The sequence below is a fragment of the Pteronotus mesoamericanus genome, unplaced genomic scaffold, assembly GCF_021234165.1.
Source record: "Pteronotus mesoamericanus isolate MK-2021 breed Mesoamerican mustached bat unplaced genomic scaffold, CSHL_Meso_final contig_2, whole genome shotgun sequence".
NCBI lineage: Eukaryota > Metazoa > Chordata > Mammalia > Chiroptera > Mormoopidae > Pteronotus > Pteronotus mesoamericanus.
The window spans coordinates 7,182,438-7,197,691 of NW_026555084.1; the positions used below are offsets into that span (position 1 = coordinate 7,182,438).

The window sequence follows — 15,254 nt, forward strand, 5'->3', positions numbered from 1 at the left end:
AGTGAGAAAGAGAAGAACACAGGTACAAAAGGAAAAAAATGAATAAGTACCCATCAATAATAACTTTAAACATAAATGGACCAAATGCCCCAATCAAATGACACAAGATAGCTGAATGGATAAGAAAACATGACCCACACATATGCTGCCTACAAGAGACCCATCTCGGAACAAAGGACCTACACAGACTGAAAGTAAAGGGATAGAAAAAAAACATTCCAAACAAATGGACAGGAAAAAAAAAATCAAGGGTAGCAATACTTATATCAGACAAACTAGATTTTAAAACAAAGGCCATAAAAAGAGACTCAAAAGGAGACTTTATAATACCCAAAGGAAGAATCCATCAAGAAGACATAAACATTGTAAAGATATATGCATCCACATAGGATCACCCAAATATATAAGGAATATCTTGGATGACTTCAAGATAGATATAGACAGCAACACACTGATAGTAGGGATTTTAACACCCCGCTGTCAAAAATGGATAGATTTTCCAAACAAAACATCAACAAGAATATTGTGGAACTGAATGATGCATTAGATCAAATGGACTTAACTGACATATAGAACCTTTCATCCCAAAGAAGCAAAATACACATCTTTTAAAAAAATAAATATAAATAAATAAATAAATAATTATAGTGAATAGAGTATATATTATTCTACCAGGTTAACTTTGAAGACATTATTATTGTTATACTCTTTACATTCCTTTCCTGAGTCTCATCTTTAAGTCAACAAATATTTTTAATCTCTGCTATGCACAAAGCAGTATATGAGGCAATGTGGAGATTAAAACGTAGGGAATCTCACAACTAATTCTAAATTAAATGGATTAAATGGGAACAAAATTATATCCTCTCTGACTACAACTCAGACAGGGAGATATGCTAAGATAAAGTATTATATCTACCTTTAGGATTTCTTCCTAAACTCTTGAATCCAAGGCATGAATCCTTGAGGTTCATTTTTTCCACAGGCAAACAGGATAGTTGATAGATTGTATTTTTATTTGGAGAAATTGTTTTCTGAAATTAGTTCTGTACCTCACCTAATGCCCAAAATTATGGACCAAAGACCCAAATTTAAGTATTACTACAAATACTACAAATGGGGAAAATATAGGACAATATTTGTATAATCTCAGTATGGAAAAGGCTTTGTCAAGCATACAAAATATAAAAGGGACAAAAGAAAAAAATTATAGGTTTACCATGTAAAACTTAGAACTTATTTATTATAAATAATTTGCTTTAAGAAAGTATTTCCAAAATAAATAAGAAATCAAAGGCTATATCACTAATACATAAGGAGTTCTCATTAATTATTGAGAAAAGAAACCCACATTTTCAAGTAGGCTAAACTCTCTGGACAATTCATGGGTGCTAAATATATGAAAATAGTCTGAACTTCAGTAGTGATCAGTAAAGTAAAATATCAATATTTCATGTGTAGCCTGTCAGCCTGGGGAAAAAATAAACTGTATTTTTCAGCACTCACCAGATGCGGACCAAGAGCAGAACTACACTGCCTTGATAGTGGTATGCACTGATGTAAACTTTTCAGACAGTCCTCTGCAAGTATATTTTTTTAAAAAAACAAGCAATAAAAAAACCCATTTTACTCCTAGATATCTGGAATAAGCACTACAGAAAAAAAGACATTTTCTAAAATACTGCCTTTCAGTTGACACCAACTGTTTTTCAAGGTTCGCTGTGCACCCAAAAAAAGGCATAGAACACCAAGTCCCTGGGCAGAATCCAGGTTCCTGAGCGAAGGAGTCTAGAGCATTGTTGAGGGGGGAAGACTTTCATCTTCAATCAGCTTCTACCTTCTGGGCATGCCACCCCACATGTTTCATTGCCTGCCCACCGTTCCTAGTGGTGGCTCAGGCTCTTAAAAACTATCTGGGAATTACATTCAACATCCTTCCAACAACTAGACCCTGTGAGACCAAGAGAGGGAGAAACATATATGTGAACTGTATCTTTGCTGTCAGGGAACCCTCAGGCTAGGAAAGACAGATAAATATAGTATCGCTACTCAGCAATACAAAGCCTCTAACAAAACATGTACAGGCTACGTTATCTTACAAGTTAGGATGAGACGAAGTTTCTGGCAAGCACATTTCTGACAGCTCTCATTAAATAATGGCAGTGTTCACAAAACTTAGAGAGCCCCATGCTCCTCTGTAAAGAAAGTCCAAACTCCTTAGCCTGGCAGGAGTTTGGGCTTCCTATAATTTGGATTTAACCTAGACCTTTTGTTCTTTTTACTCCATGTCCTTGAATCCCTAGACAAAGTAGATTAAATATTTTTATTTCATGCTTCAGTAATTGTTTGCATCTATCCATTTTGGCATCCGGTCTCTCCCAGATCCCAAACGCATCTTCCGGCCCCATTCCTCATTCCAGCCACCTCCCCCTGATCACCAGACATACAGACTCTTTACTGTGACTAGACTTGTGTTCTAAATTGTGCTTTAAATTGCATTTAAGTAAAATTAAATACAATTTAAAAATTTATTTTCTCAGTTGGTCAAGCTGCATTGCATAGGAACTACTGTATTTTGATAGTGCAGATTATAGAGGAGTTACTTCATTGTGGACACCTCCGTTGGATAACGCTGGTCTAAATTAACCTTTCTGCAATGCCTTTCCGTGCATTCCTTTCGGGTTCCTCGGGATAAAATTCATACTGCGTAAGATGTGACTCTAATCCATTTTGCCCTGATCCATTCAGAACCATCCAGCTGTGGCTCACATCATTTATAATCGCCATTTTATGACGACCCAGCTGGATTTACTTTCTCCTCCCCCAAGCGGTCTTGCTCATTCTTTTGTCTTTATTTGCTTGTTACCTTGAAGTTTGGACTACTCCCTGCCCCTTTGTTCATGTCACACACATAGGCACGCCTCTAAACCCTTCCGGAATTGTCCACCAATGTCAGGACACATTAAAACCCTTTAACGTGCCCTGTAACAATCTGTGTGGTCTTTTCCCTGACTTCATTTCCAGCCTCATCTTAAATATTTCATCACACTCCACCTGGGGTTCCTGTAGTTCCTTCAGTGCCCCCTCTGGCCTTAGTTTCTTTTCACATGACGATTCCCTTGGCTCAAAATCTAATGCCACCATTTTTATTCTTTCTCAGATGTCACTTAATTTAGCTCAACATTAGAGAATCCCTTATTAGATGAGATGTCCTCAGTAAGATCTTACAGCACCATACAACCTTCATAGGACTGACCATAAGTGACAGTATATGACTGGTGTGAATATTGAATTCACTCTAGTTTGTAATTAGTCCATGGGCTCCATGGGCAAAGTAGCTGTACCTACTTTGCTCACTGATTTTATTCTCAGCATTTGGTACAGTGCCTGATACATAGAAGGAATTCAACAATTACTTGATAAATGAGTAAATTTAGCTATGGAGGCCATGAAGAAAATTCTAGGTGAACTAATACACTAAAACCATTTATGACCAAGGCAGAGATCAACATGGGCTTTTAAAATAGTACGCTTTTACTTTAGAAATTATTGCTTCTGGAAATAATTTTACTGGATTCTTGCTGAACCCTGGAGATGTGGATGTAAGGTCACAGAGAGCTGTTAGCAATCTTAACTGCTTGCCAAGAAAGGGAAAGGAATAAAGCTACATCAGAGTGGCTGCATTATGCTTATTAAAGAATCGATTGGTGATTTCAGCTTCTCAGCCAGATCCAATTAGTGCGAGACAGAACAAAGGGCGTCACTGCTGAAACAGAACCATCACCGGCTGCCACATCAAGTCTAATAGGTGCGCTTTCATCTCAGAACTGCACCGTTTTTGTTTCATCTGTTGATTGTTTAAGCCCATCGGTAGAAAAAGAACAAAATTGCAATTGGGAAAAGTATAATAAAAAACAAAAAGTATAATTTATAATTTCTAGACTAAATCTATCCTCAGTGAGGAAAAATAGCCTAGAATTATGGTGAAATACAGGAGCTGTTTCAGGTTCGATTACCTAGAAACAGAGCTTCTAGGTGTCCAGAAGTCTTGCAAGAGTGACTTATAGGGTTGATCTGTCAGAGAAAGAGGATGATGGAGGGAGGAAATGTGTGTGTGGCGGGGGGGTGGGAGGGAAGCTAAGCATGATTTACGTCAGCCTAGGGAGGAGGGCTTCCAGGAGGTTCTGGAGCAAACTGCCCCACTGAGGTAGTCCCACCTGGGGGGGCAGGAGAAGCAGCCGATTGTTCTCTGTAGGCTGAGGTTCAGGGAGGGGGTTGTGGATCTTAATTTCCCCATGGAGATGGTTCTCTGGTGGCCAAAGACAATTCTCCAGAAAAGGGGTCCGTGGCAGGCTGTTAGCAGCCAACCCTTGAAGCGCCTGGGGAAAAGGTGCACTGGCTCAGAGAGGATCATGGGAAGGAGGGGGCATTAATAATATCTGCTTCTAGGACTGTGGTGTCAAACTGACTGGGTTCAAAAATCCTAGTCCTTCACTAACTAGCGGTGTGATGTAAGGCAAGTTGCTTAACTCTCTGAGTCCCAACTCCCTTACCAGAACTCACCTCACAGGGTTATTGTGAACATAAAAAGAGTTAATATTCAACACATATGATGTGCTTGGTGTAATTCCTGACTCAGAGTAAAAGGTCCATTAATGTCAGGTTTTACAACCTAGTGTAGTCTATGTAATACAATTAACACCATTCTGGTGCATATAAGCATAGAAGAAATGTCACCAAACATTCAAAAGAAAATTAAAGTTAAAAAGGGTTCTAGAATTTACCAAAATCAACCAATTCTATCCTCTGAAGAGTAAGCCATTGAGATTCATAACAAAGATGGGCATTTTATCTTAGGGGGCAAAGCTGTCCAGAGGCGGACCCAAGAGTCCCGCCTCCCAAACCAGTCCTCCTTGGGGAGTAAACAGCCTGTTCATTTTGATCCAGTGGTTGGGATCATGGGTATAAAGCAAAAACAGTGAAAGAAGAGGAATTATTGAATGTGGCTAACACAGAACTCTGGCTTGGACAACTGGGAATTCCAACCACAAAGAGAAAAATTCCTTTCATTTCTCATTGGAACTTCTGCAATATGACAGACATTTTAGGAGGGTGAAAACTCATTTGTCTGGAATACCAGCTGTCTGACTCAACAAACCATACTGGAGTTTTTCTCTAGGAGAATAGCTTTAGACAAAAGGTAGCTCAGTATTAACAGCCTCCAGAGAATAGTGGTTTTCTCTAGGTTCACACAGTGAACATACACATTGGCTAATATCTCAGTTCTCTACATTTTTACTAGAAAAGTATATTAGGGTAATAGCTTCTCTTCCGTGCCCTCTGAAAAAAGCCATCATAGATTCTTAGCTCAACATGGTCTTCTGTAATACAATTCATTACTTTATGACCATCATCAAATTCCAACAATGCGGTGAATAAACTCACTTTGGGATTTATATAAATAAAACAACTTCAGCTCAGACATCTAAAGTTGAAGATACAAATAAATAAATGCATTTGCCACTTGGATCCATCCAAAGGGAATGTAGTTTCCCAGCATAATTAAATCTAACTCTTACAAACATCTAAGTAGATAATAAAGCCTGTTTTTATATAAAGTGCAGAGTGGTTCTTGGTTGCAGAAGATAAACAAGATTCAGACCTAGGATTCAAGTACTAGTGACATTAACAAAGTGCAAAGACTTGTGTAAGTTATTTAAATTCTTCCAGTAAACAGGGATATCCTACCTATTGCTAAGGCTGTTATGGAAACCACATTTGCTGATGGTAGGGAAAGTGTCTTGTAATCTTTCAGAGACAATGTACAGATGAGGTGGTATTTGCAGATTCCTAAGGACAGTTGTTCGCAAAAGAGTTTCCATGACATTGGTAGGTACATTTCCTGTGAAGTGATCTTTTTTTAGCTTTTGTTAAAAGGCTACCTGCAGCTGTCAAGAATATCTTCCAGACCAATACTACTAGGAATGAAGATGGTATTTAAACTCTATCTGTTGAATTTATGAATGTATCTCACAAACAGTTTCAAAATCAGAAGGCAAAGGGGAGAAATGTTGATAATGATTATAATTCCAAATCCAGAAACTGTTATGGAGAAATAAGCATATTAGTAGAAAAACTTTATTTTCTTCTTTTTTTTTTCACTATTTTGATGGGTTTAGCATAACTTTGTGTTTGAAAGGAGACGTGGTTAATCTAACCCAGGCATTGACATTTTCTTCAAGAAAAGACTCCACAGAGCTTGAGAAACCTAATGTTATCAGAATACCACGCTTTCTAAAATGGCTTTGAAAGCAGCTGGAAAAAGAACGTTTAAGTTCAGTCAACTGCAGGCAATGGCTGCAAAAGGTCAAATTACAAAATGTTCCCCTAGATGTGAAATCACTCCTGGGGATACTGTGCAAAATTATAGGCTTAAAAACTTGACCTCACTTGCTCTTTGCTCTATGGCCAAGCACTCAATTTTAAAGCTTTTTTGTTGTTGTTGTTGTCGTCGTCATATTTCCCTGCTGGAATTCTCTTACCCATAAATTTTTGCATTTTGTGATATTTAAGGTAATTTTTAAGATGTTGTAAAAAATATTTGTAAATTACATCAGGCTACGTAGAGCTGGTTCTCAAAAAGCTCAACTTTTCCGAATAGAGAAACTCTCCCTGTTGATGAGGAAAGCACTAGGCGCAAGTCAGCGGACCTGGGCCCTGGCTCCTGCCTGGCTATGACCTTGACTGGTCTTGGTTACGTCCCTTCTCCCTCTGGTTCACTTCATTTCTTTTTTAATAAAATGTAAGTAATTCAATTGGATAATGGATCTTCAGGAAAAGCAGGTGAGCGCATCCATTGTTCTGGTTACACTGGGGATTCCAACCTCCAGGCCCTGTTGCTTCTTCATTTTTACGTCACAGAATGAATCCTGGCATCAGCCTGTTTGCCTCCTGGAGTCTTGTGTTTCTCTCACTGTATAATGGGCAGTCTAGATCAGGGAGCTGATGCCCAGCACTCTCTGTCCACAGAGAAGATGAAGATAGTATTCTTTGAGTAAAATGGGCCTCTGGGAGCAACTACTTCGAGAGAAGAATCGTGTGAACCAGTGCATGTGGCGTCTGCCTCGTATCTGGTTTCCACTCCTCAGAATCAATATAGGGGATTAGCAGAGGCCCTTCAGACCCTTTTCTTTTCTTTCTTTCTTTTTTTTTTTTTGAGTTGGCTTTATTTTTGCGGATGGTATTGCCTGTCCAATCAGCATCGAGAGCAGTGGTGCAACGCTCAGATCGCCTTTGGACTCCTTAGACAGGGAGTTTCCAGAGCTTTCGGCGCTGCATTAGAATAGGGATTTTTGAGTCTAGGTGTCGGGCCTGAAAGGGAATTTAGAGATCAGGACAGGTTCTTTGTTTTACGGATGAGAAATTGGAGCTCTGAGGAGCACAGGCGCTGGCCAGAGGTCACCATTCACAGCGTAGATCCTGCGCCAGAAGCTAAGCCTCTCCGTTTACCATGGAGCGCTTTATTATCTTCATGAACACTGTCACTTAAATAACTACACTCTGACTCATAAAGCTGAACTATGGTTTTATGCGTTAAAGATTTAGTTAGATTTTTTTCTCTCCTTTCTCATGTCAGAGTTCCTGAATAAACTTCAAAGTTAACCAAGCCTTACTAGGGCATAAACTAGTCTTACGACTTGCATAGAATAAAATGGAAAAAAAAAATGATAATCCTTGATTGTAAAGAGGGATATTATTAGTGGAAGTATGAGGGTACTTTTGTTCCCTCAGCACTGGGAAAACCTCTCGGTCCGCCGATGAGGAGAGATTTCTCAAGGAGGACTTGACGTGCGCAATACTAAAACTGCAGCCTACTTGGAGTCTGTGGTGTTTAAACAGTGAAAAAATCGAAGTCTTTTTCTTCCCCTCTATAGCCTTCCTTGAAGGGAAAAAGAAAACCTCACTCTCTTTTCAAGCTGTTTTTGTAGGATGTGCACGTTGTAGAATTTATTAACACTAATATATAGCTCCTTTACCCCAACCAATTTCTTGACAACCTATTAGATTTGGAGGCATGGAAGAGCTGATGGGAAATATTTGGAAAAACTGGCTTGCAAGCGATAGGACATTATAGAACTGAATAATGCTATCTTAAGTTAAATATTAGTATCTTTGATTTTTTTCAACGAAAAGGAAGATACTCTTGGTGATGTTTTCAGATTTGTATTCTGAAAAAGGAGAAGATCCTTCTTCTCTTGTCTGCCATGTGTCTGCTTTGGTGGAAAATCTGTAATATAACTGACAACAAATTCACCAGGCTTGTGTGCAGCTCATCTTTTGTAAAGCACCAAAGAAAATTCTTGTGGTGTAAACATTTCCTACAAACTCTCATTGCTCTCCTATGTAGTATGGCTCTACTTTCTCAGTAAAAAAAAAAAAAAGAGAGAGACTGGTAAATAGAGAATAAACTATAAACAGACTCCTTTTGTTTTTCATTCTAAAATCGTTCCTTTAACCACTATCGCTTTAGAGTAAATAAAATATATTAATAGGAAAAGAGAAACCATATAGTTTAAAATATTTAGAACCAGAAGGGATCTCAAGAGTCACCTAACCTAGCTGTAACTGAAACTCAGTTAAAATTATATAACCAGGGCCACACCATTAGTTAATATTAGATGTAAAATTACCATAGCTTGATTCTTTTAAAATTTGAAATGGAAATTTTCTTATAGTGACTTTCCATTAAAAGCACAGACAGGTTTGTTTGGTTCACACCACTGAAATAATAACACAATAACATAGTCATAGAGATACGCAGTTTTAGTTATTAACTTGCCCAATTCTTTCATCTTAGAACTGAGGAAACTGAGCCCTAAGGGGGCCTTTTCCCTCCCAACCTTCCTCCTCGAGAAGTGGAAGCTGTCTATGTCCTTGTCATAGGTTGCCATGTGTAATGTGGCAGAAGAGGGAGAGCAGAAAAGAGAGAAGAGCTTGGCTTTGGAGAAAATTGATTATCTGCCTGCTGAGAACTGAGCTTGGAGCGACAGCATTTCCACAGCGCTGATGTGTCCTTCCTACGTGGCAGGAGAAAGGAAGCCAGGGCAGTTTCCAGCGTTGTTCCTTGAAGACCTGTGCCACGCTGTTATGTAAAACAAAGCGAGACGAGGAGAGGGATGCCAACAGTCTCGCCACGCTTAGTCAACTGGCCTCCAGGGAGAGACTGACAGTGTCTCTGCCTCGCGCAGTGAAAGGACGCCACTTGCTGAATGGGGGTTGAATGACCCAGACGAAAATCTGAGCTGAAATCAATATACCTCCCCACTGTATCTCAGCCAAGGAAGAGAACTTGGGATAGCAGAGCAGAAAAGCATCTTTGCTTGGCATGTAGCCACGTTCTTTAATCACCAGGAAAGGAAGGGCATTCAGGAACCTGGACCAGCAGTTATAAGACGATGATGTTTCCCCCGTTGTTTTTGGTTTTGGTTTGTTTTTTTGTTTGTTTGTTTGTTTTTTTGTTTTTGGTTAATTCTGAGTATCTAAGCAAAAACATGCTAAAAGCTGGATTTATATCTCATGTTTCCCATTTCTCTGCTCTCTTGCTTCTTGATGCTCTCAGTCCTATGGGACCAAGTTATCTCCTTTCCACCCCCTGCCTAACTTCACACTGGGCCTCTGCCCAACTTGGTTGCTCCCCAAACGGTGCTCTGTGCTTGACCCCTGTTTACACAATGAAGACAGTGTAGGCTTCGCGATCAAATCTGCATGGGCACCTCCACTCTAGTCTTACTAGGTATTTAGGTAAGATACTTAGCCCCTAAGCACATCAGTTTTTCCATACCTACACTCACCTCTCCTGTGTGTCATGTTCTCGCCCTCCGGTTTGGCCTCCTTGCTTAATCCCAGACTTCCAGGCCAAGCAGACCTTCTTGCTATTCCTTAGTCCCAGCATCCTCTCACCTTTAGGTAACTGTAGGTAATCAGCAGGTAGTATCTAGAAATCTGGGAATCCTAACTCCCCAGAATGGTGTCTAGGTTCCCAACAGACCTTATATGTCAGGACTTAAAGTGCGGCCGCTGAGAATGTGTACACTGAGGCACATTCAGTGCCTGTGTCCCCCCACAATCTTGGTGGGAAGTGGCTTGGTCACTAGAGTCCAGGCGCCCACTGATTATCTTATGCCTTTGTAAGAAAATCTAAAATGACTTGTAAAAACCGGCACTAATGACAGAAAAAATACATGAGGAGACAGCAAGATAACGCTGAATATCCAACGGGTTAAGTAGGACTCCAGCGCCAAATATAGCGGCCCAAAGACTCAGCTGGAAGCAAATAGATGTAAATTCTAGGAATAGAAAGAAAAAAAATATACAGGTGATAGATGCCTCTAGTTTCTCTACCAAAAAAATGGCACGTCTCTGGCATCTCAGGTTACAGCATGTAAATGCCAAGGTCTCATCTTGTCAGATGTATTTATTCAAACTTTTGAACACAGATGAGTTGATCCAAGCTGAGAATCCTCGTCTTGCATGCTGTTTTAATATTTTTTGGTTAAAATACATACTCACACCCCCGCTTTGCAAAAGAAACAGAGGAGTGTACCTTATCTATTTCAAGACTGCTCTTTTGTTTAAGAAATGCCCTTTCTAGGTGACTTAGGAGCTGTGTTGAGCCAGTTGGCAAAGGGGTATTATTTCAGCTCCATATCAATGCTATTGGGAATTTTTAAGAGGAGGTAGGACTGGATCTCAAGTGGCAAGTGAAGATTAGGACTTGAGTGACAGCAATGCCCAGTACAGGCACAGGGATGTGTGATAAACCAGAGGAGGACACACCGAGCTAATTCAAGCAATTGTGAGTATCGAGCCCAACGGAGTTTACAAATAACCAGTTGGATAAACAGGTCTATACTGCTAAGTTCAGACCCATTTCCACTTTATCATTCACATCCTCACTGAAGCCCACAGAGATTATTCATGAATAGTTCAACGGTTTTGTTATCTTGAGGCTAGTAACTTCCACTTGTGTTGTGTCTGAGGATGCTCATAAGTGCATTTGGATTTTCGTATCTGATGCTTGCCTGGGAAAATAATCCAATTATAGAATGGGTTGAAGATACAAAATGTCAAGCACTGTAATTTGCCCTCTACTTACTTAATCCAAGTAAACTTCAAGGTGCATATTTTCTCAATTGTATAGATGAAGACATTCCCATTAAAAACAGATAATGCGAATGACTCACTAAACTGGTCCACTGTGGGTTTGTGGTTTAAACCTCAATTTTTCCAACTACTGAGCCATGTTTTTACCATGTGTGTTTGAAGAACCACAGCCTGCTGGAAGTTAATGACTCTAAAGTAACAAATTAATGTTGATTTAGATGCTTCCCTTTAAAACACTTGAAGCTTTATTGTATTATTAGACTTCAGATGCCTCTACATCACCACTTGCCTCTTAATAACTTTAGCCAGATGTTGTAGTAAGAAAGCATGCACACCTTTTGTTACCTTCCTGCCATTTCTAAAAAGAGAACAAGAGTTTCCTTAGTATCCCTTGGTCTCTCTGGATCAATTTTCTGAAGAAGGTTAATGCCCTCCCCTTTTCTGAGGTGCTATTTGAAGACCTCTACTTAGAAACTAAGCCCTGGTAGCAGCGATTGGCAATAACAAAGGTTCAGCTAAGTATCCAGGGAACTAAAAAGCATATCAAATTCAATAGACTTCAAATGATACCCCTGGATATAGGAATGCAGAGTGCATTACACATACGGGCAGAAATCTGTTGTGGAGAGACTGAATCACTTATGCAAGAAGAAATAAAAAGGCCAGCTTGTCTCTAACATCTGATCAGCACTTCTCAGACTTTATTACGCCTAAAAATCACTTGGGATCCTGTTTCAAATCCGGATGCTAAGACAACACTTCTAAAACCACAGAAAGGGGTGGGGTCTGGAAATCGGCCCTGTGAATAAGGAACAGGAATGATGCTGGAGCGCTCATGACATCCTGTGAGAAATCCTGCTCTAGAAAAATCAGAGGGGTAAAGGGCCGGTTAGCAAAGGTTTGGCATGAAGCAGCGGCTGAGGGATTCCAGTGCTACCTCTTTTCTATTTCAAAGCCCCATCATTGCTGTAAAAGGGAAGAGAATCAATTGTCCCTATAAGTCATTTTAATGACTAAAGTGAGTGGATAACAGAGTCATCTGGGTCAATTGCAGAGGTTTAAGTAAAAACATAAAATCCCTTATTCCCCACCTCCTGGGGATAGATGATTTTGAAGCCATTTTTAAAAGTGACTTTAAAATAGTAACACTATGCATATGACACAGGTTATGGAACAATTTGGAAGAGTCTGGGACAGTAGCCATAATCAAACATGTTAATGTTGCTTCAGGAAAATGTATGAATATTCATACTCAGTGGGATCAAGTCTATAACAAGCCTCATGTCTTTTCAGGTCAGTTCTTTCTGCCAAATGAGATGACATCAAGTCATATTATTTTTATCACAATGAAATAAAATCTTTGCTTTTCAAATTAATACTGTGACTTGAGATTAGATATTGTGGACAAGACACTATGGACTTTTAATAGCTACAGTTTATTGAATACTTAATACTTGGCTGGCAATGCATTGTGTTTCATATATGATTTTGTTGTCTTTACAATATTCCTATCGGGGGGAGAATGTCTTACTGCTCTTAATTTAAAGGTGAGGAAACTGAGACCCAGAGGGTTAAAATGATTTGCTCACTGACAGGCTGGTGAATAGCAGAGCCAGGACCCTGGGGGTGATACCCTTTATACCACGCTGTACTGCCTTGATCAAGCATCCTCTTGTTCACAACTAAATTAAGAAAGAAAAATGTGCTTCCTTAGCAATATAAATACAAAGTAAACATCCCTTTTTATTAATCCCTAAGATGTTTTACTAATTTTTATGCACTAATATAGTTCTTAGTGCAGTTCACAAATAGTCACTTTCTCCTTTCTTTCTGCACTGTGGTAGAGAACCACTCGTCCAGCCCTCTTGGGGTGAGGCATGGCCAAGAGATTGCTACTGCAGCGTAATCCTGACTGTTGTAGCCCTCGCTAATCTGCTGTTACCTGGGTTCACTGCTTTGCGCCTATTTTATTAGCTTCAGTTTCCATTTCTCATCTGTAAAATGACCAAAGTAAACATCAGTCGATAATGTTGTGTAATAATTTTGCTGTTGACATTACCACTGGTTCCTACACTGGGCCATTTCCACCAACAATATATTGCTAAAGGAATACAAAAAAATATACCTGGGTATATTTTTGGTTTGACACCAAAGATTGCTGTGAAACCAAAGATTGCTCTGAACCTCTAGGCTTAGCATTACATGTTAAGAAAAAGTAAGTTTGATGGTAACCTATTTTTAAATGGGTTCTTCTCATTTACTTTTCCTCTTATTAGTGAGATTTCATTCCAATCTTTTCTAGGTTTAGGAGAAAGAGCACCATTGTAAAAAATGTTTACTGGCCATTTACTCCTTTTCTTGCCCCTCCCTTCTTCTATGACCAAAATACCCTCATTTCCCCTTGAGAAATTACTTTTCTCCTTTATAAGCCATTGAGTTTGGATAATCATCTCACTCCAGATCCTAGATTCAGGGTTCATCTGCAAATCATACCCCAGCGCTAGAGTGATGGATTCAAGGGTGTGAACCAGACCAAATTTAGAGCCAGTAGAGACGCGCCAGGCACACCAAGGGGGGCTGTTTTTTAGGGTGGGGGAGATGTGAGGCCAGCCTCACTGCGCCATTTCACTTTTACAAAGGAGGAGTCGGACCTCTGTGGCGGCTCTGAGCAGAGCCTGAGCGTGAAGCCAGGAGCGTGGCGAGAAGAGGAAAGACGTAGACAGAAGCCAGATCTTCGGTAAACATTTTTTTTAAATTACTGAATCTGATACTTGCGACTTAAATAATCCTGTCTGACACATATCTTCACGTTAAAAGTAAATTTTACTTAGACTACATTGAGACACAGGGTACCAAGCACCTTTACATAACTTGGAAAATGCGGACCATTTTTTGTCGAGTAGAGCCAGTGACCAACTAGGCTTTAGAACTTCCCCAAGTATGCCCTGAGCTTCCCCCAGATGTCCATTCAAAATAGTGCCATCCGGGGAGTCATTTAATATATCTGTTTTCAGCGAACTTACTGTCTATTTGGGGAGGCAAGAACATATGTGCAATGATTAAAGATACACGAAGTGCTCAGGGGCATGGTAGTGGCTGTAAGTAAGTGTAATAAAAATGTTGCAGATAGCAGTATATGAAAGAAGAGTCAGGGAAAGTGTCATGCACACTGTGTCACTAGATCTTGGGTTTGAAAGGTTGTATGTGAATTGGCCATAGAGAGCAGGGCTGAGTATTTTAAGGAGGGGGAATAGAACGGTAGTAGCATGGTAGTGGAGAAGCTGGCAGTACCGCATCATTCATTTGTGATCAGCTGGGGGGCAAGGCCCTTTTCCTACAGTGTATTTCTTGGCACCTCATGATAATCCTGTGATACTGACAATATTAACTCCGTTTTGTAGAAGAGTTGTCCAGTTGGTTTAGTTTTGATTGGGTTTGATCTGGTTCATATAGGCACAACATTGCAGTAGAGATCTGACTCAGAGTTATTAGGATAGGATCTATGAATTGCGCTGGAATATTTAACTTCCTGCTTAATCATAATCAATGCAACTTTCTTTTAACTTGGTAGAAATCAAAGTTACTTTAAAATATATAAGTACATTTTTGTCAGGCTTTAAAATAAATATTTGTGTGCATATGTACCTTTTAAAGTCAGCAAAATATTTCAAGCTCTAGGCTACGGAATAAGGAAATGTAGATATTAAACTTATCTCACTGAATCCCACAAATTCTCTTATGCTTCTTTCTATACTTTGAAGTTAAGAGCTTTTTAAAACTGGACTTTCCCCCTCAGTAACACTAAGATGCTGCAAATCCAGCGAAAGCATTAATTTATTTGTGCATGCATGCATATGCACAGTTCTATGTGACCCTTTTGACTTCAGCTCTTCCACAGTTTACAGGAATAAACACTTAAACGAGGAACTTTCGGCTAAAAACAGGAATTAATTTTCCCAATGTCATACTCTCAGCCTCTGTTGAAGGCAAATAATTATGAGAAGTACAAACCCAGAATTTTGAATCATTCTCCAAGATATGTCTACAAACCTTAAATTACATTAAACAATAATCCCTTGCTCTCAAATGGA

At 39.5% G+C, this 15,254-nt stretch overlaps 1 protein-coding gene across 3 annotated transcripts in view; it reads right to left on the reverse strand.

Annotated features, from left to right (window-relative positions):
- Positions 1–15,254, reverse strand: part of GABRG2 (gamma-aminobutyric acid type A receptor subunit gamma2) — a 77,616-nt gene that overhangs the window by 13,221 nt on the left and 49,141 nt on the right. Inside the window, exon 7 of one of the 3 annotated variants that reach the window (XM_054568087.1) lies at positions 962–1,057. The exons of the other annotated variants lie outside the window; for them this stretch is intronic. Within the exon in view, the coding sequence (XP_054424062.1) occupies positions 1,041–1,057 (17 nt within the window). The 3' untranslated portion in view covers positions 962–1,040. Of the gene's footprint in view, positions 1–961; positions 1,058–15,254 lie in introns of those variants that run through there. 3 annotated transcript variants of the gene reach the window in all.